Source organism: Macrotis lagotis, chromosome 1 (genome assembly GCF_037893015.1).
Source record: "Macrotis lagotis isolate mMagLag1 chromosome 1, bilby.v1.9.chrom.fasta, whole genome shotgun sequence".
NCBI lineage: Eukaryota > Metazoa > Chordata > Mammalia > Peramelemorphia > Peramelidae > Macrotis > Macrotis lagotis.
In genome coordinates this window covers 353,932,942-353,955,467 of record NC_133658.1, presented here as the reverse complement: position 1 = coordinate 353,955,467, position 22,526 = coordinate 353,932,942, and the positions used below count along the sequence as shown (strand labels likewise).

At 36.8% G+C, this 22,526-nt stretch overlaps 1 protein-coding gene across 3 annotated transcripts in view; it reads left to right on the top strand.

Annotated features, from left to right (window-relative positions):
* Window positions 1-22,526, top strand: part of PTPRT (protein tyrosine phosphatase receptor type T) — a 1,378,737-nt gene that overhangs the window by 514,885 nt on the left and 841,326 nt on the right. Inside the window, exon 3 of one of the 3 annotated variants that reach the window (XM_074211996.1) lies at window positions 18,414-18,685. The exons of the other annotated variants lie outside the window; for them this stretch is intronic. Within the exon in view, the coding sequence (XP_074068097.1) occupies window positions 18,414-18,685 (272 nt within the window). The remainder of the gene's footprint in view (window positions 1-18,413; window positions 18,686-22,526) is intronic. 3 annotated transcript variants of the gene reach the window in all.

Sequence of the window (22,526 nt, the reverse complement as noted above, 5' to 3'; positions counted from 1 at the left end):
ATTGCTAAAATTGCTATTTTTTTCCAGTAGTTTTTAGATGATTTCTTGGGATTCTCTAGGTAGACCATCATGTCATCTGCAAAGAGTGAGAGTTTTGTCTCTTCCTTCCCAATTCTAATTCCTTCAATTTCTTTTTCTTCTCTAATTGCTGATGCAAACATTTCTAATACAATATTGAATAGTAGTGGTGATAATAGGCACCCTTGTTTGACACCTGACCTTATTGGGAATACTTCTAGCCTCTCCCCATTGAATATAATGCTTGTTGATGGTTTCAGATAGATACTGCTAATTATTTGAAGGAGCAGTCCATTTATTCCTACACTCTCTAGTGTTTTTAATAGGAATGGATGCTGTATTTTGTCAAAAGCTTTTTCAGCATCTATTGATATGATCATATGATTTCTTATAGGTTTGTTGTTGATATAATTGAGTATACTATCAGTTTTCCTAATATTGAACAATCCCTGCATTCCTGGAATAAATCCTACTTGATCATAATGTATTATCCTAGTGATGACTTGTTGTATTCATTTTGCTAAGATTTTATTTAGGATTTTTGCATCTATATTGATCAGGGAAATAGGTTTATAATTTTCTTTCTCTGTTTTAACTCTTCCTGATTTAGGTAACAGTACCATGTTGATCTCATAGAAAGAGTTAGGTAGAGTTCCATCTTTCCCTATTTTTCCAAAGAGTTTATATAGGATTGGAACCAATTGTTCCTTAAATGTTTGGTAGAATTCACTTGTGAATCCATTTGGCCCTGGAGATTTTTTTTAGGCAGTTCAATAATGGCTTGTTGAATTTCTTTTTCTGAGATAGGGTTGTTTAGGTATTTAATCTCTTCTTCATTTAACTTGGGCAACTTATATTTTTGTAAATATTCCTCCATTTCACTTAGATTAACAAACTTGTTGGCATAGAGTTGGGCAAAATAATTTCGAATTATTACTTTAATTTCCTCCTCATTGGTGGTGAGTTCACCTTTTTCATTTATAATACTACCAATTTGTTTTTCTTCTTTCTTTATTTTAATCAAATTGACCAGAGCTTTATCAATTTTATTGTTTTTTTCATAATACCAGCTTTTGGTTTTATTTATTAATTCAATAGTTTTTTTGCTTTCAATTTTATTAATTTCTTCTTTAATTTTTAGAATTTCTAATTTGGTATTTGATTGGGGATTTTTGATTTGTTCTTTCTCTATTTTTTTTAGTTGCATGTTTAGTTCATTGATTTCCTCTTTCTCCAATTTATTCATATAAGCATTTAGAGCTATAACATATCCCCTGAGAGTTGCTTTGAATGAATCCCATAGGTTTTGGTATGTTGTTTCATCATTATCATTATCTAGGATAAAACGGTTAATTCTTTCTACAATTTGTTTTGTGGTCCACTCATTTTTAAAATGAGGTTATTCAGTTTCCAATTTGTTCTGGGTCTATATCTCCTTGGCCCAGTATTGAATATGACTTTTATTGCATTGTGATCTGAGAAAGATGTATTCACTATTTCTGCCTTTCTGCAGTTGATCATTAGGTTTTTATGTCCTAGTACATGGTCAATTTTTGTATAAGTTCCATGTACTGCCGAGAAAGAAGGTATATTCCTTTCTATCCCCATTCAGTTTCCTCCATAAGTCTACCATATCTATTTTTTCTAACAATCTATTTACCTCCCTAATTTCTTTCTTGTTTGTTTTTTGATTTGATTTATCTAGATCTGATAGCGGGAGGTTGAGGTCTCCCACTAGTAGAGTTTTGCCGTCTATATCTTCCTGTAATTCTTTCAGCTTCTCCTCTAAGAATTTGGGTGCTGTCCCACTGGGTGCATATATATTCAATATTGAAATGACATTATTGTCTATGGTACCTTTTAGGAGGATAAAGTTTCCTTCCTTATCTCTTTTAACGCTATATATTTTTGCTGCTGCTTTGTGTGAGATAAGGATTGCTACCCCTGCTTTTTTTTTAACTTCAGCTGAGGCAAAATATATTTTGCTCCAACCTTTTACCTTTACTCTATATGTATCTCTCTGCTTCAAATGAGTTTCTTGTAAGCAACATATTGTAGGATTCTGGTTTTTAATCCACTCTGCTATTTGCTTACATCTTAAGGGAGAGTTCATCCCATTCACATTCAAGGTTATGATTACTAATTCTTTATTGCCCTCTGTGCTATCTTCCCCCTGTTTGTATTTTCCCCCCTTTCCCCCCCTCTTTATCCATATTCCCCAGTATTTTGTTTTTGAATACCACCCCCTTCAGTGTGTTTTCCCTCCTATATCACACCCTCCCATTTCTTTCACCTTTCCCTTTTTCCCTTTTCCCTTCCCTTCCTTTTGTTATTTCCCCTTATTCCCCTCACTCCCCTTCCCTTTCTCCATCCCCCCTCCCCTTTTTCCCTTTTAATATTTGAAAGGTTAGATGTTTTATAAGTTAACTGAGTATGTGTAGGTTGACTTTTAGCCAAGTCTGATGAGAAGAAGCTTCAGGTGTTTCTCCTCTGCTCCCTTCTTCCCCTCTATTACCATAGGTTTTTTTGTACCTCTTAGTGTAATGAGGTTTGTCCCATTTAATTCCCTCCCTCCTCCCGTCTCTTTCCTGTCCCCCTTTTTATGGAGGTAGTGAAATTTTTTAGATAATTCTATCTAGGTCATAGAAAATTCTGAGTGTCTGTCCCTTCGAATTCAGTATATTCTATTGAATAGAGTCAAAATTCCTGAGGGTTATTAGAGTCTTTCTCCCAAGTGATGTTAAAGCCAGTTACATCCCATTAGATAGCAGTCTCATGGATAGGTCATGGATGTCCATCATTTCTGGCTAGGTATATTCTCTCTGTTAGAGTTACATTTCTCTGGATTTATGGGATTCTCTTCCCGCCCCCCCCCCCATGCTAGGATATAGCCAGTTTCAACTTACTGGATTGAATTTTTTTCCTTTTACTGCCCCCCCCTTTTTGTACCTTTTCATGTATCTCTTGAACATCCTGTTTGATATCCAAATTTTCTGTTTAGCTCTGGTCTTTTCATCAAAAATTTTTGGAATTCTTCCATTTTGTTAAATGTCCATCTTTTTCCCTGGAAGAGAAGGCTCAGCTTTGCAGGAAAGTAGTTTCTTGGCTGCATTCCAAGCTCCTGTGCTCTTCGAAATATCTCGTTCCAGGCCCTTCGATCCCTTAAAGTTGATGCAGCCTGGTCCTGTGTGATCCTTACTGTGGCTCCTTGATATTTAAATTGTTTCTTTCTGGATGCTTGCAGGATTTTCTCTTTTATCTGATAATTCTGGAGTTTGGCCACAACATTCCTTGGTGTTTTCATTTTAGGATCTTTTTTCTGGTGGGGATTGATGTACTCTTTCAATAACTACTTTGCCTTCCGATTTCATGATGTCAGGGCAGTATTCCATCACTAGATCCTGTAATATTAAGTTCAGGCTTTTTTTTTCTCTTCAATGTTTTCAGGAAGTCCTATGATTTTCAGGTTGCCCCTCCTTGATCTATTCTCGAGGTCAGTGGTTTTGTTGATGAGGTATTTTACATTTGCTTCTATTTTTTGATTTTGTTTAACTGACTCTTGCTGTCTCATGGAGTCATTAGTTTCTGTAGTCTCCATTCTTTTTTTGGGGGAGGAGTTTTCTTCATTAACCTTTTGCAACTCCTTTTCCAATTAGTCAATTCTACTTTTGAAAGAGCTTTCCATTTGACCAATTGAGGTTTTGAAAGAATTATTTTCTTTCTGCATTTGCTCGTTTGAGGATCTGAGACAATTATTCTCATTTTGTAATTGTCCAATTGATGATCTGAGAGATTTATTCTCCTTTTGTGTTTGTCCAATTGTACTTTCTAAGGTATTAATTGTCTCTCCCACATTTTTAAGCTCCTTCCTTATTTCTTCAAGGAAGTCTTTCTGTGCTGGAGACCAGATTGTATTCTCCTCAGAGGTTCCAGGTCTCTCTGAGTTGGGGTCTTTCCCTTCCAGGAATTTTTCTATGGATCCACCTTTCTGCTGACCCTTCTTCATTATGCTAAGACCTTATGTTGGGTGGGGCTGGTTCACCTGGGCTTGAGATAGCTGAAGGCTTTACTGAGTGCAGTTTCTCTGGCTGGCCAGTAGGAGGTGCTGGTTTCCCTCTCTGGAGTGTCTGTGACCTTGGTTGAGAGGCCTTCTCCCTTTGCCGGAAGGCAGGAGTTGGAACTATTGAATTCTTTTGCCTCCAATTAATGGTGGGCTTTACCCTGGCCTGAGGTGATTCCTCAGCTGGGCTGGTTCTTCTGCTCACACACCTGGGCCTGAGGCAGAAGTAATTTGCCTTTGTTTGAGGAGAGGCCTCTGTGCAATGGAGGCATGCCCTCAGAGTTTCTCAGACCTGAGGAGCCTAGGGATCATGCCTGCCATTCTCCTGCACCAGAACTCTTCCCCCAGCCTTGTCCCCGAGCTCCAGGGGGAGAGCACCAGCACCAGTGCCTCTGCTTCCCTGCGGACCCAAGCCCCTTTTGTCCAGCCCCACTGCTGATCCAGCAGGTCCGGCTCTTGGGCCCTCAGACTCCCAGTTCCAATTCAGCTGTTAATCTGGCTGATCCCAGGCTGCATCTCCCTCAGAGCCCAGACTCAATTGCAGGTACTCAGCCAAGGCTGCTGCCGGAGACAAATCCTGAGGTAGATCTTCCTCTCCTGGCTTTTCTTTCCGGGTTTCCTAGTTTGGCTTTCTTTTAAGAGGTTTGTTTCATGTGATAGATGGGGAAGAGATCAGGAGACTTTAGAACTGTGCCTGTCTTCTCTCTGCCATCTTGGCTGGAAGTCCTATTATTATTATTGTTAATATTATTTTCTGCAGGGTGTTGCAGGGCAGATGAGACTCGGTGGCTTGCCTGGGACTGCACAGCTGGGTGATTGTTGGGTGTCTGAGGCCAGATTTGGAGCTGGGTGCTCCTGGCTCAAGGGCCAGTGATCTGTCTGCCACCCAGCCACCCCTATTATTATTATTATTATTATTATTATTATTATTACTATTTTATTTTATTTTGGGTCTTTTTTTGGTTTTTTTAGGGCGATGGGGTTGGGGTGACTTGCAAGGGGTCACACAGCTGGGTGATTGTTGGGTGTCTGGAGCCTGATTTGGCTCGGGTGCTCTTGGCTCCAGGGCTGGTGCTCTGTCTACTGCACCACCTGGCCATACCTACAATTATCATTATTATTATTATTTTAATTTTATTTTTAATTTTTTCTCTCCCCTTTATCACTTATGCGGGTCTATATTTTCTTGGGGGGAGGGGGTATTATGTTTACTCTTAAACAAGAATATTTTAGTAATGTATAAAAACATTATTTGTAGTAAATAAGAATAAATAAATACAAAAAAAGAAAAGCTCAAATGGAATTAGAAAGAGTGAGACATGACTGAGGCAAATGAACAGCAACAACAATAGTGTTAAAACCTTGTAGATAGATCAAACATTTTGGTTTAATTCTGTGTATCAGGAAATATTAAATAATTGAATGACAATAGAATGTTGGATATATATTTCCTATGTATTGAAAAATCTACTCTTATGGAGTTATTTTTCATGATTCTTCCTTATTTGTCTTACCTTTGAGCCAAAGTAGAAAATTAATTGCCTGTTCCCCAGATTTAACATTCTATTTTCTGCTTCTGTGACTCTATATAGACCCTACTCATTTCTACTTCTTAGGAGCCTTACCTTCCTTCAAGGCTCAATTCGGGTACAACCACCAATGGGATAGCTTTCTTGATCCTTTTTAGTTGTTAACATTCTCTCTTTCCAGTTTTGTTATCTATGTAATATGACATCACCAGGAGAAAGTAAGTTCCTGGGGGACAGGTCCTACTTTAAATTTTATTTTTGTGTTCTTAGTTCAGTGGATTTATTTGGAATTTTCTCTGGGCCCTGTAGATAGATTTTAGTGAATCTATGTATTTGTCTATTTGGTAAAATAATGCATATTTTTTTCACTTACCTTTAAATTAAATTTACTGTTTCCTCCAATTATGAAGTAGGCAATTATATTGAGAATGGTTTCCGTAGATTTCACCAGACAAAAGGGACCATGACACAAAACATTTGAGACTTTCTATAAGAAATGACTATTATAATATACTGCACTTTGTAGGCAATTCACAAATGTTACTTTAGAGCCAAATTCCATGCCTCTCAAGGATACATTCTGGACTTCCTCTACTCTTAACTAAGAAATCTCTTCATCCAAAAGATCTTTCCATTCCTGAAATGTGAACATTGAAATTAACTTCTCTCCCCCTCCCCCCTTTGATTTGATGGCTGCTGCAGACCTCCATGTAATGTTTTTTAAATTATATTTATTTTATTTTTGTACAAATGATTATTTATACATTACTAAAATATTCTTGTTTAAGAGTAAACCTAATACCCCCTCCCCCCCAAAATATAGACCCTCATGAGCAATAAAGTAAAGGAAAGAGGAAAAAATTAAAATTAAATTAAAAAAATAATAATAGGGGCACCCATGTGGTACAGTGGACAAAGCACTGGCCCTGGAGTCAGAAACACCCATGGTCAAAACTGGCCTCAGACACCCAACAGTTACCCAGCTGTGTGTCCCTGGGCAATATACCCAACCCCATTTGTCCCACAAATCCACCATAATAATAATAATGATGATAATAATAATAACAATAACAATAATAATAATAATAAAATGTGCTTCAATCTGTGTTCCAACACCACCAGCTCTGTCATGGGTGGATCACATTCTTTAGGATAAGTGCATCACAAAAATTACTTTCATATTTTTCTACTGTTGCCATTGCTGATCATAACTCCCTCCATTCGTATTTCCCTATTACCATATACTATAATATCTCTCTCCTTTCACTCAGTCCCTCTTCTAAAATGTGCCATAGGGTAACTGAGTGGTGCAGTAGACTGATCATCAGTCCTGGGACCAAGAGGCCCTGAGCCCACATACTACCCCTAAGGCCCAGCAACCACCTGGCCCTGTGGTCCCGGACAGGCTATCCAATCTCAGCTCCTTGCAAAAGGTAAAAAGTAAAAAAGAAAATGTGTTATATCTGACCACTCTCCCCCCATGGTCCACCCTCTCCTCCATCACTCACTTCCCTCCTCTTCCCCCTGTCCCCCTTCTCTCCTTCTTACTCTAGATCTCTGTACCCCATTGAGTACATACGCTGTTTCCTCTCCGAGCCACCTCTGATGAGAGCAAAGATTCCCTCGTTCCCCCTCACCTTCCCACCTTCCATATCATTGCAATAACTCATTGTAATAAAAAAAATCTTGTTGTATGAAATATCTTAGCCTATTCCATCTCTCCTTTCTCTTACTCCCATTATGTTTCCCTTTTTGCCATTGACTCCATTTTTGCAATATATTATATCTTCAAATTCAGCTCTCTCCCGTTCTTCATCTACAGAAGCTCCTTCTACCTGCTCTATTAAATGAGAAGTTTCTTATGAGTATTATCAGTATCATGTTTCTATGCAGGAATACATGTAGTTCATTATCATTAAGTCCCTCATATTTTACCTTTCTCTTCCACTCTCTATGGTTCACCTGAGTCCTGTATTTGAAGATCAAACCTTCTGTTCAGCTCTGGCCTTTTTAACAGGAACATTTGAAATTCCCCTGGTTCATTGAAAATCCAACTTTTCCCCTGGAAGAGGACATTCAGTTTTGCTGGGTAGTTGATTCTCGATTGCATTCTGAGCTCTTTTGCCTTCCAGAATATTATATTCCAAGCCCTACAAGCCTTTAGTATAGTTGCTGCTAAGTCCTGTGTGATCCTGACTGCAGCTCAACAATACTTGAATTTTATCCTTCTGGCTGCTTTTAATATTTTCTCTTTGACATGGGAGTTCTGGAACGTGGCTGTAATATACCTGGGGGATGGTTTTTTGGATCTCTTTCTGGGAGAGATCAGTGGATTTTCTCAATTTCAATTTTGCTCTCTGCTTCTAGGATATCTGATCGATTTTCCTGTAGGAATTCTTTAAAAAACAATGTCAAGGCTCTTTCCCTGATATTGACTTTCAGGTATCCCAATAATTTTTAAATTATCTTTCCTGAGTCTTTTTTCCAAATCAGCTGATTTTTCAATGAGATGTTTCACATTTTCTTCAAATTTTTCATTCTTTTAGTTTTGAAGTATTGTATCTTGATTTCTCATAAAGTCAGCAGCTTCCTTTATTTCCATTCTGCACCTGAAGGATTTGTTTTCCTCAGAGAGCTTTCTTATTTCTTTTTCCATCTTTCCAATTCTGCTTTTCAAAGCTTTCTTCTCCATAACTTTTTGAACTGTTTATCCAGTTGATCTATGCTGATTTTTAACATCTTATTTTCTAAAGCATTTTTTTCATCTCCTTGACTAAGCTGCTGACATCTTTTTCTTGGTTTTCCTGCATCTCTTTCATTTCTTTTCCCTATTTTTCTTCTATCTCCCTCACTTGATTTTCAAAATCTTTTTTGAGCTCTCTCATATCCTTAGCCCAATTTCTGTTTTTCTTGGAGTCTTTTGATACAGGAGCTTGTACTTCCTCATCTTCAGATTGAGTATTTTGATCCTTCTTGGGATCATAGACAATGTATTTCCCAATGATATTCCTCCTTTTTCTCTGTTTCATCATTTCCCCAGCCTGCACCTGCTTTTAGGGTGCTTCCTGAACTTTTGAATATTATTGGGACACTCCCCAGAAGGATCTTAATGTGTGAAGCTCTGTCTTCCCTCCTGGTCTGTGAATGACCACAAGCACACCCATCTGCCACAGGACTGAGTTGGGGGGGCCCCTGCTGTTCTATGGGGGGCCTAGACTGTGATCAGTCTCTAAATGTGGTCAGAGTCCCAGAGACCTGTTCCAGGTACAGAGGATAAATCTCAGAAGTCTCTCTCTCCACTCTTCTACCCTTGGCACTCAAGGCTCAGTTGCCTGGGGGCTCCTGCTTACTGCTTCTGTTTACTGTATCTGGGCTGCCTTGGCCACAGTACTGGCTGAGTGCCCTGAGGGCTGGGCTTCATGGGTGCACTCTGGCAGAGCACCCCCCACCCCGGCTGATCTTCCAAGTTGTGCCTGGTGCTCCCCAGGTCAGGAAACCGCCCCCACTGCCATGAGCCACAGCTCCCAGGTGTCCTGCAGCTGCCTCCAGGAGGCTGAATTTCCTTCACTCTGGTGGGCCACCCCTCCAACCCAGTGGAGTGGGGCCTTTCCAGTGTTTTCCAGGGTTACCATGGGTTGGAGAATTTTCTCACTCGATCCCTCTGTGGGTTGTGTCTCTCAAAAATTTAGTTAGTTGAAATTAAGTTGAAATATTATAGAAAGAGCCCATCTAAGAGAGGCTCTTCTCCTGTTGTCATCTTGGCTCCGCCCCCTCCAGACCTCCATTTAAGGAGAGCTCCCAGGTTCTCATGTCTCTTTCCTTTCCTGTCTGTGTCCCTTTGCTTTCTAAGATTCTTTTTTGTGTTGTCTTTCTCCATAGCATATAAACTCCTTAAGGATAATCTTTCCACTTCCATCCCTTGTATTTATATTACCACAGTTAAGGGAGTACCTATCACATTGTAAACAGTTAATTAATACTTGTTGATCATGTTTACTTTACAGGAAAAAGGCCCTACCAAGAAGAGGTAGTAAATGAGTCTTGACTTTTTTTGCTCTTTAAGTTATACTTGAGTTAATTATTGTTTGTTCAATGAATTTGAACAAATGAAATTGATGAATAAAAGGATTATCATATATTGAAAAATGTTCATAGGACTTAGAATACCTAATTATGTATCTGCTCATCTTTGATACTAAAAAAGTGTTTGACTATGAAAATGCCACCTAACTTTGCATTTTCACATACTTCATCTGAAAAATAAGTAAAGTCTACTTTTAAGCACTTGGTAAACCTTAAGTAACTATACAAAAATTTTAGTTGATATCTTAATTATCCTAGAGGGCAGGGTCTGTGTAGTTTTTAAATCTTTGTAACTTGAGCACAATGTCACGAAAAAGTAAGAATTCTATAAAGTTATGTTGCAATAGAACTCTATGTGATTTTAAGGGAGAGAAAAAGGAGAAACACTGGAAGAAAGGCCAGCTAAGAGGGAGCCCATGAAGAAATAGAAGAAATAGATTCCAGCCCAGAAAGATCTAGCACTTCTGAGGAGTATTTGAATTGGTCTGCAGCCCAGAAAAACTTCCTTTAAGCAGTCAGGAAGAAGTTTAAAATCAATTGGGAAAAGAAACTCAAGAGAAAATTAACATCTTGAGCAAGAAAACAAATCCTTGTAAAATACAATTGGACAAAAACAAAATGTGAATAACTCTCAGATCTTCAATTGGGCAAATGCAAAATGAAAACGATTCTCTTAAAGCTACACTTAGGAAAATGGAAAACTCCTTCAAAAAGTAGAATTGACTAACTGGAAAAATAGTTGCAAAAGGTTAATGAAGAAACTTCTCTTAAAAATAATGGAAACTAATGACTATATGAGTCAACATGCTGCTGTTAAATAAAAGCAAAAGATAAAAAACATAGAAGAAAATGTAACATACTTCATCAGCAAAAACACTGATCTTGAGAACAGATCAAGAAGGGACAATCTGAGAATTATAGGCCTTCCTGAAAACATTGAAGAGTAAAAAAGCCTGGACTTAATATTATAGGATTTAGTGATAGAAAATTGCCCCAATATCGTGGAACCAGAGGGAAAAATACTTACTGAAAGAATACATAGATCCTCTCTTAAAAGAAATCCTAAAATGTAAACACCAAGGAACGTTGTGGCTAAATTTCAGAACTATCAGATGAAAGACAAAATCCTGCAAGCAGCCTGAATGAAACAATTTAAATACCAAGGAGTCACAATAAGGATTACACTGGACCTGGCTACATCAACATTAAGGATTCAAAGTGCCTGGAATGAGATATTCCAAAGAGCAAGGGAGCTTGGAATGCAGCCAAGCATCCACTATCTGGAAAAGCTGAACCTTCTCTTTCAGGGCAAAAGATGGACATTTAACAAAATGGGCGACTTCCAATGTTTTCTGATGAAAAGACCAGAGCTCAATAGAAAATTTGTACATCAAACAGGATGCTTAAGAGACACATGAAAAGGTTAAAGAAAAAGTAAATGAAAAAAAATTGCTATCCCATAAGATGAAACTGGCTATATCACCCCTTGGGAGAAAAAAATTCTCATAACCCTTGAGAATTGTAAATCTATTAGAGAGAATATACTTAGCCAGAAGTGATGGACACTCTTATATTTTCTGTGACTCAGAATGATGTAAAAACATTGCATCCTTAAAAATGTGACAGTAAAGAGATGGGAGGATGGAGGAGATTGAATGGGTAAAATCTCATTACATCAAGAGGCACAAAAGACCTATTGCAATAGAGGGGAAGAAGGAGGTGAGAGTCCCCTGAATCTTCATCTCATCAGACTTGGCTTAAAGTTAACTTACATACACACTCAGTTAAGTTAAGAAACTTACCTTTCCTTTCAAAATTTAAGAAGAGAAAATAGGAGGGGTGGAAAAGGAGGGGAAGAAAAAGGGGAATTAACAGAAGGAAGGGAAGAAGGTGAAGAGTGAAAGGGGAAAGAAAGGGGAGGGGCCTTGATATAGGAGGGCAAACACACTGAAGGTGGTGTTATTCAGACACAAAATGCTGGGAATATGAATAAAGGGGAAAAGGGGAAAAAATACAAACAGAAGGGAGAGAGCATAGCAGGCAATAAAGAATTAGTAATTATAACTTTGAATATGAATGGGATGAACTCTCCCATAAAACATAATCGAATAGTAGAGTGGATTAAAAACCAGAATCCTACAATATGCAGCTTACAAGAAACTCATTTGAAGCAGAGTGATACATATAGAGTAAATAAAGGTAAAAGGCTGGAGCAAAATATAAGGAAGGAAATTATATCCTCCTAAAAGGTAGCATAGACAATAAAGTAATTTCAGTACTAAATATGTGTGCACCCAATGGTATAGCCTCTAGATTGTTAGAGGAAGTTGAAAGAGCTACAGGAAGACATAGACAACAAAACTCTATAAGTGGGAGACCTCTATCTCCCACTCTCAGATTTAGTTAAATCTAATCATAAAATAAATAAGAAGGAAGTTAAGGAGGTAAATAGATTGTTTGAAAACCTAGATATGACAGACTTATGGAGGAAATTGAATGGGGATAGAAAAGAATATACTTTTTTTTCCTGTAGTGCATGACACTTACAGAAAAATTGACCATGTACTAGGGCATGAAAACCTAATGATCAATTGCCAAAAGCAAGAAATAGTGAATACATCTTTCTCAGATCATAATGCAATAAAAATCATATGCAATATTGGGCCAGGGAGCTATAGACCTAGAAGTAATTGGAAACAACACCATTTTAAAGAATGAGTAGTTCAAACAACAAATTATAGAAAGAATTAATTATTTTATCCTAGATAATGACAATAATGAAACAACATACCAGAACCTGTGGGATACATTCAATGTGGCTGTCAAGGGATATATTATATCTTTAAATGCTTACATGAATAAATGAGAGAAAGAGGAAATCAATGAACTAAATATACAACTAAAAAAATTAGAGAAAGAAAAATTAAAAAGCCCCACTTAAATACCAAACTAGAATATATAAAAATTAAAGGAGAAATAAATAAAATCAAAAGCAAGAAAACTATTGAAATAATAAATAAAACCAAGAGCTGTTTTATGAAAAAAACCCCAATAACATTGATAAACCTCTGGTCAATTTGATTAAAAAAAGAAAGATGAAAACCAATTTACTAACATAAATGAAAAATATGAACTCACCACCAATGAGTAGGAAATTAATGTAATAATTTGGAATTATTTTGCCCAATTCTATGCCAATAAATTTGACAATCTAAGTGAAATGGAGGAATATTTACAAACATATAAGTTGCCCAGGTTAAATGAAGAGGATATTAAAACCCTAAATAATCCTATCTCAGAAAAAGAAATTCAGCAAGCCATTATTAAACTCCCTAAGAAAAAATCTCTAGGGCTAGATGAATTCACAAGTGAATTCTATCAAACATTTAAGGAACAATTGGTTCCAATTCTATATAAATTCTTTAGAAAAATAGGTGAAGACAGAACTCTGCCTAACTCTTTCTATGACACCAAAATGGTGATATAGTTAAAACAGAGAAAGAAAATTATAGACCTATGTTCCTGAATAATATAGATGCAAAAATCCTAAATAAAATCTTAGCAAAATTGTAACAACAAGTTATCACTAGGATAATACATTATGATCAAGTAGGTTTTATTCCAGGAATTCAGGGTTGTTTGAATATCAGGAAAACTGTTAATATATTTACTTATATCAATAACAAAGCTATCAGAAATCATATGACAATCTCAATAGATGCTGAAAATGCTTTTGACAAAATATAGCACCCATTCCTACTAAAAACACTAGAGAGTGTAGGCATAAATGGATTTTTCCTCAGAATAATAAACAGTATCTATCTGAAACCATCAACAAACATTATATGCAAGAGGGATTGGCTAGAGGCATTCCCAATTAGATCAGGAATGAAACAAAGATGCCCACTATCACCACTACTGTTCTATAGTATACTAGAAATGTTAACTTCAACAATAAAAGAAGAAAAAGAAATTGAAGGAATTAGGATTGGGAAGGAAGAGACAAAGCTCTCACTCTTTGCAGATGACATGATGGTATACCTAGAGAATCCCAAAAAGTCATCTAAAAAACTGCTAGAAGTAATTAGCAACTTTGACAAAGCAGCAGGATATAAAATAAACCCTCATAAGTCCTCAACATTTCTATATATGTCTAGCAATATACAACAGAAAGCTCTAGAAAGAGAAAGTAACTTCATACGATATAAAATACCTTGGATTTTACCTGCCAAAGCAGACTCAAAAACTTTTTGAAAACAATTACAAAACACTTCTCACACAAATAAAATCAAATTTAAATAACTAGGCTAACATCAACTGCTCATTGATAGGTCAAGCTAATATAATAAAAATGACAATTCTACAAAAACTAAATTAATTGTTTAGTGCCCTACCAATAAAAATTCCAAAAAAATGACTTTAATTATTTAGAAAAAGTTGTAAGTAATTTTATATAGAGAAATAAAAAGTCAAGAATTTCTAGGGATTCAATGAAAGAAAATGCAAAAGAAGGTGGCTTAGCCTTCCCAGATCTAAAATTATATTATAAATCATCAGTCATCAAAACTGTTGGGTATTGGCTAAGAAATAGAGTGGTGGATTAGTGGAATAGACTAGTTGTAATAGCAAGAAATGATTATAGTAATCTGCTGTTTGATAAACCCAGAGTACAGCTATTGGGATAAAAACTCTCTCTTCAATAAAAACTGTTGGAAAAATTGGACTTCAGTATGGAGGAAACTTAGATTAGATCAACACCTCACACCCTATACCAAGATAAGATCAAAATGGATATAGGATTTAGACAGAAAATAAAATATTATAAGCAAACTAGAAGATCAAGGAGTAGTTTACCTGTCAGATCTATGGAAATGGAAGCAATTTATGACCAAGGAAGAGTTGAAAAACATCATTAAAATAAACTAGATAATTTTGATTGCATTAAATTAAAAAGCTTTTGCACAGACCACACCACTGTAGCCAAGATCAAAGGAAGTATAGCAAATTGGGAAACAATTTTTACAACTAGTATTTCTGACAAAGGACTCATTTCTAAAATATACAGAGAACTGAGTCAAATTTTCAAAAAAACCAGCCATTTCCCAATTGACAAATGGTCAAAGGATATGCAAAGGCAATTTGCAGATGAGAAAATCAAAGCAATCCATCAGTCATATGAAAAATTGCTCTAAATAATTACTTATTAGAGAAAGGCAAATTAAAGCATCTTTGAGATATCATCTTACACCTCTCTGACTGGCCAATATGACCAGAAATTACAATGATCAGTGTTGAGAGGGATGTGGGAAATCTGGGATACTAATACAATGGTGGTAGAGCTGTGAACTCATCCAACCCTTCCGGAGAGCAATTTGGAATTATGCCCAAAGGGCATCAAAAATTGTGCATACCCTTTGATCCAGCAATGCTACTATTGGGTCTATACCCTGAAGAGATGATGAAAAAGGGTAAAAACATTACTTGTACAAAAATATTCATTGTAGCCCTGTTTGTGGTGGCAAAGAATTGGAAATTAAATGATTGTCCTTCACTTGGTGAATGGCTTAACAAACTGCGGTATATGTATATCTTTTTTTAAAATTTATTTTTATTAAAGATGTTATTTGAGTTTTACAATTATCCCAAAATCTTGCTTCCCTCCCCCCACCACCCCAGTCTTTACTTTGTTTCCATGTTGTACCTTGATCCAAATTGGGTGTGATGAGAGAGAAATCATTTCCTTAAAGAGAAGAGAAGTCTAAGAGGTAACAAGATCAGACAATAAGATATCTGTTTTTTTCCTAAATTAAAGGGAATAGTCCTTGCACTTTGTTCAAACTCCACAGCTCCTTATATGGATACAGATGGTACTCTACCTTGCAGACAGCCCAAAATTTTTCCCGATTGTTGCACTGATGGAATGAGCAAGTCCTTCAAGGTTGAACATCACTCCCATGTTGCTGTTAGGGTGTACAGTGTTTTTCTGGTTCTGCTCATCTCAATCAGCATCAGTTCATGCAAATCCCTCCAGGTTTCCCTGAAATCCCATCCCTCCTGGTTTCTAATAGAACAATAGTGTTCCATGACATACATATACCACAGTTTGCTAAGCCATTCCCCAATTGAAGGACATTTATTGGATTTCCAATTCTTTGCTACCACAAACAGGGCTGCTATAAATATTTTTGTACAAGTAATGTTTTCACCCTTTTTCCTCATTTCTTCAGGGTATAGACCCAGTAGTGGTATTCCTAGGTCAAAGGGTATGCACATTTTTGTTGCTCTTTGGGCATAGTTCCAAATAGCTCTCCAGAAGGGTTGGATGAGTTCACAGCTCCACCAATAGTGTAATAGTGTCCCAGATTTCCCACATCCCTTCCAACAATGATCATTATCCTTCCTGGTCATATTGGCCAATCTGAGAGGTGTGAGGTGGTACCTCAGAGAAGCTTTAATTTGCATTTCTCTAATAATCAATGATTTAGAACATTTTTTTCATATGGCTATGGATTACTTTGATCTCCTCATCTGTAAATTGCCTTTGCATATCCTTTGACCATTTGTCAATTGGGGAATGGCTTTTTGTTTTAAAAATATGACTCAGTTTTCTGTATATTTTAGAAATGAGTCCTTTGTCAGAACCATTATTTGTAAAGATTGTTTCCCAATTTACTACATTTCTTTTGATCTTGGTTACATTGGTTTTATCTGTGCAAAAGCTTTATCAAAATCATCTAATTGGTTTTTGGTGATGTTCTCCAACTCTTCCTTAGTCATAAACTGTTCCCCTTTCCATAGATTTGAAAGGTAGACTAGTCCTTGATCTTCTAATTTGCTTATAGTATTGTTTTTTATGTCTATGTCCTGTAACCATTTGGATCTTGGCATATGTATATCTTAGAACACTATTGTTCTATTAGAAACCAGGAAGGATGGGAATTCAGGGAAGCATGAAAAGATCTGCATGAACTGTTGCTGAGAGAGATGAGTAGAACCAGAACAACATTGTACACCCTAATAGCAACATGAGGGTGCTGATCAACCTTAATTGACTTGCTCATTCTATCAGTGCAACCACTAAGGACAATTTTGGGCAATCACTGATGAAGAATGTCACCTGTATCCAGAGAAAGAATTGTGGAGTTTTAACAAAGACCAAAGACTATTACCTTCAAATTAGAAAAAAAAAACTGTTCTCATCTTATGTAATTTTGCAATCTCTTATACTTTATTTTTCTTCCTTAAGGATATATTTTCTCTCCCATCATGTTCAACTGAGATCAATGTATACCATGGAAACAGTGTAAAGACTAATAGACTGCCTTCTGTAGGGGGTGGGAGGAGGGAAGCAAGAATGAGGGAAAATTGTAAAACTCAAAATAAATAAAATCTTTCTAAAAAAGAAGGGTAATTGGAAGATGATGGATATTCATTGTATATGTACGTATTTCTATTTTATTTTGTTTCTCTTCTCTATTTTTTTGGCATGCAATTTTTATTTTAAAGTTAGTAACCATCATACAGAGCACACTAACCAATAAAATTTTAAAAAACATAAGCCATAGCCATAAGCACATAAGTCATAAATTCCAAATTATTTACAGCCTGTTTAAAATGTATATATTAAATGAAAATAATAGAAATATGTTGTTTACTTTCATTCCCATTTTCTTTTCTTTTTCTTCCTTTCTTAAAAAAATGTTTCCATTCAACAAGCATTTATCAAAAGTCTACTGTGTCTGGAACCTTGTTCTGGGTACTAGGGGGAGATATATGATCCTTGCCTTTGGGGAACTCAGAGTCAAGTGTACATTGACATCTAGCATTTTCTATGGGCTGATATCTCCTTAGGCAGTTTCTGCCCTCAAATTTTCCAATTCTTTTCAGAGGCTATGTTTATGGTTTCAGGTCATCATTTCAGACTAACCTGTTAATGTCAACTTCACTTTCTGAACAGAGTTGATATTAGTGAGTCTCCTGGATTGGATATCTAGTTACCCATGGTACAAGGAATTTTAATAGCTCTAGTATTTGTAGGTTATCTTTAGAGGGCATTAGAGTCTCTATTTAGAGTGCAATAAATTCCACCTTCAAACTGATAGAGATCCTAGGGAAAAGGTATGAGATGCCCATTCACAAGTCAATATTAATTGAATAAATGTACAGTCTATGACTCTAGTTAGTAACCATCATACAGAACAAACTACCCAATAAAACATTTTCATGCTTCTTTATTTCATGGTTACAGTGATTGTTAGGCTAGATGACCTAAAAGCTAGAGTGGTTTGGGGTCTATTTTATTTATAAAATATTGTAATGTAGAAACTCGGTTGCCCTAATCCAGCAGTATATACTTGAGCTCAAATAATATGGTTGCACATTTTGGGTGAGGGAACCCAACTGACAAATTTCATCCTGCATAGGATGCTTTATTAATTATCTAAATGCCCCCCCCCCAATCTTTCTTGGTGGTAGCTGATAGCTCCAGAATTGAGTTTTCTGCTAATTTGGTAAGCTTTCTGTTTCATTTGTGCTGTGACTTTTGACACTGTAACTAGATGTCTGGATCATTTTGTGAGTAAATTTGTTTACAGATGGTTTTCAGAGCATTTTCTTTCTCTTTTTCTCCCATGGGTCTTCTTTCCCTCCCTGTCTTCTTTCCTCTCGTCTTCCTTCTTTTTATCCCTCCCTCCTTTTCCCCTTTGCGTTTTGGTGGTCTCCAGGTTCCTTCATGATGGTGAACAGCTCTGGGCGAGCATCTGGACAAAAAGCTCACTTGCTTTTGCCGACTTTGAAGGAGAATGATACACACTGTGTCGATTTCCATTACTACTTATCTAGCAGAGACCGGTCCAGCCCTGGATCATTGAATGTTTATGTGAAAGTTAATGGAGGACCACAGGGTAACCCCATCTGGAACGTGTCAGGGATTGTGACAGAAGGCTGGGTGAAGGCGGAGCTGGCAATCAGCACCTTTTGGCCACATTTTTATCAGGTATCAATAATATTTATAATCCCTATTTCTCTCATTTTTCCTCTCCTCTTCTACTTTTTATTTTTTTCTTTCTCTCCTTCAACCCATTTAGATGCACACATTATTAGAGCTAAGGATCATCTTGTGCAGTATCTTATTTTGACAGATGAAAAAACTGAAACAGAAGGGATTTGTCCAAATCATGCAGGAAGTTGATGACAGAGCTAAATATAAAACCCTGATTTCCTGACTCCCAGGTCACAGCACCTTTGACTATATTAACTCTCTTTGCTTGCCTACTTTACCTCAGTTGACTTTCCTTTTCAGGGTATCAGATATTTTCGTGTCACACTGAAGTGAGACTGACACTATTGAATTTATCTATCTATAAGTCTATATTTTTTTTTTTTTATCCAGACTACACAAACTTTTCAAGTATGTAGCTCAGAAAGCACTAGGGTGTGCTGGTAAGTGAACCCTAAGGTGATAATATTGCAAGAAATTGCACATTCAATGTCTCCATTGTATAATTTTTTAAGTTTTTTTTTGCAAGGCAAATGGGGTTAAGTGGCTTGCCCAAGGCCACACAGCTAGGTAATTAGTAAGTGTCTGAGACCAGATTTGAACCCAGGTACTCCTGACTCCAAGGCTGGTGCTTTATCCACTATGCCACCTAGTCGCCCCTCCATTGTATAATTTTTTATGATGGAAAGTGGGTCTGAATTCCTTTCTGGAAGCTGAATTACAAGTTTGCAACCAGATAAAACTAGGAAAAATTTCCTTTAATTCAGTTCAATAATAAGTAAGTTTTTGTTATGTGCAAAACAAACAGGGTTGTTGTGAGGATCAAATGAAATAGTATTTGTAAAACAAAGCAAAACAAAAAACAAAGCATATTGTCTTACTCATTGATTAAGGGAGGGAAAGTAACCTGCAGAGTTATTAAGTACAAAAGCTGAGCTATGTGAACATCATTTTCACTCCCACCCCACACCCCCATCTCTCCCTTTCCCCCATCCTCACCACCCCCACAGACCCCATCAGTTCATGAGACTCCAAATTCAGTATTCTTTCTATTATAGCACATTGCCTCTTATTACTTAGATACCAAGAATCAGTTAATCAAACCTCTCCAAAAATCTGTCTAACAAGGTTTTAACCTCTATTTGAACACTTGCAGAAATGGAGTATTCACAATTTCAAATGGCAGATCCTTGGAAGCTCTCAGATTTAGAATGCTTTTTATTTTTGGGGTCAAGCCATGATTGTATTAGTGTAGGTTATTCAGAGTGAGATATTCTCTCTATCAATGTAAAATGACACATACATTATAGTCTTAGAGAACTGTTTAAGGCACAAAGAGGTTAGATGACTTTCTCCACTACAGCATAGGACTTAAGCCTAGAGTCTTCCTAATTCTGAGGCCAATGCTCTGTCCACTCTGAAATGTTTTATCAGTGAACCCGAATTTACCTTTCTGTAACTTTTATCTGTTGTTCCTATGTCTTCCCTCTCCCCAGGTAAATAAGATACTTCCCTTTATATTTGAACTTTAGATATTTGAAGTCAACATTAGGTTCCCAGCAAAAATCTGTAGACTGAGCACTCAAGCCTCAAAGTCAAAATGATAAAAATTATATCATATTCTACTACATAATATTTTCCAAAGTACCTGGGATGTTATAGTGGACATTGATATGTTAGATAAGGTTTGACTAGCCACATTAACATTGGCAGCATTTTTTAACCAGTCTTTAAAGCTGTTAATTCAGTGAACCTTTACTCTGTAAAGCTTATAGGAGCAGTCAAATAAAAAAAAGAGAGACACTCAAAACTTTAGATATTTTATCCTTTTCCTTGGGCTTTGCCCCTTTCTAAGCATTTCTCCCAGGATCATAGTCCCTTCCCCTTGAACAAATAGTAGTCAGGGATGTTTGCTGTAGGTGGGAAGTGATTCATGATAAAGAATGTAAATGTTTTCCCCTGTCTTTGGTAGTTTTTTAATTGGGATTCAGGTCTTTCTACCTCCGGAATTCTTTGCTGTTGTAATATCCTTCCCTGCCCAGTTCTTTCCATTCAATGTATACATAGAAATTGTATTTAAACAGTCTCCATCACCCTAGGTTTTGAACACACTGCTTGTCAAATTATTGAGTTTCTTTCTTTCATTCATCCAAAATAACCTTATTGAATGCCTTCTTTGCAAGTTGCTCCTCTCTCCTGTTAGATCACACTGGCATTCCAGTAATCAATAGGTCAGTGGACACTCACTCTCATTTTTTCCACTGGTTGTCTTTATTAGATCACATTTTGTCTCTTTCCCATCTACTCTCTGTGGCTGGAAATACAGCTGCATCTCCAATCAGAGTTCAGAAAATGCACCATATGCATACATGCACCAAATATGGGGCAAAGAATGGAGAGAGATTTTGATATCTCTGTGGGATAAGAAGGAAGGGAAAAAAGAAGGCAGACTGGTTTGTGGCTTCCCCAGCTGCTAAACCATAATCCTGCCATGTACAGCTCAAGGAAGTAAATCAGGTTTAGGATTTCAGGGATTCCTTGCATTGGTTCTGGATGGTTTATGTGTTCAGTTATTAAAGCTATATTTCAAACTCCTAAAATTGACTTTCAGCTCCATAACACTGCTGAAATTTCATTTGGCTTATTAGTGTGTTTTTCTGGATGGACTAATTTAGCATAGGCCTGGTAATTCCTGGCATTTTAAACATACCCCTCTATGCAGTTGCTTGATTTAAGTAAAGCCACATCTTATTAAATGCTGGTTAAGCAGTGCTTTGGGCTTTGGGGCTGTTCCAGGTGATAGTCATTATATTTAACATTTTTAATGATTCTGAACTTGTCTTTCTCAAGATTTACCCACCCAAAATACTTTATTAATTTTGCTGCCACCTGTCTCATCCTTCCTCACTTGCCCATTTTAAATGGCTTCCCACAGCACTGTCTTTGATTGCTACAAGCTCCGTAAAGGATCGGCTCACCTGCTTCTCATTAACAGCATCAGTTTGATTTTTCCTTGTCAAACTGAATGGCAGTAACAAAATGGTGAAAGATAGACTGTACATCACTGCAGAGAGAGAGGTGGGTCATCTACAGCAAAGGAAAACCTGAATCGGTGCAATGTTTGATGTGGGAAGGTGTGGTTATTAGAGGACTAACCCACAGATCTTCCTCAAATGTTTCAGTTCAATTAATTTCAATCCCACAAACATGTTAAACATCAGTTTAATTGTGCTAGGTGCTGATGTTACAATGAGAAAAATGGAACAGTTTCAGACCTTATATCCTAGAAGGAAGGAAGTTGTTCCTAAGACCCAACATCTTGCATTAATAGAATGTGATAACTTTGAAGTAACTAAGTTTGATTTTCAGGTCAGCTAGCCTAACACCATCATTCTACAGAGGTGGAAACAGGCCAAAGAAGGTGATCATAGGTAGTGACTAAAGGTCACATAGGTTGTACCATTCAGAGTCAGAATTTGAATGCAGTTTCCCTGACTCCAAATTTAATGCTTCTCCTGCCCCCATTATTCCATTACTCTGTCTCATTAAAAATCACAGAAGGGACCACAAAGTTCTTGAGTCATGTGATGATGATAACAATAATACTAACTAGTAGTTAAGGTTTTCAAAGTCTGTATATGTATTGTCTCATTTGAACCTCACAGGAATCCTTTGAGGTTTATTATTCTGAGTTCTTATTATCACCTTTTGCAAATGAAAAAATTGAGGCTGAGAGATGTTACATAACCACAAAGCTAAAAAGAATCTGGAGCTGGATTTGAAATAAAATCTTCTTGGCTCCAAAAAATCCTCTACTATGATCCTAGGATATAGACTA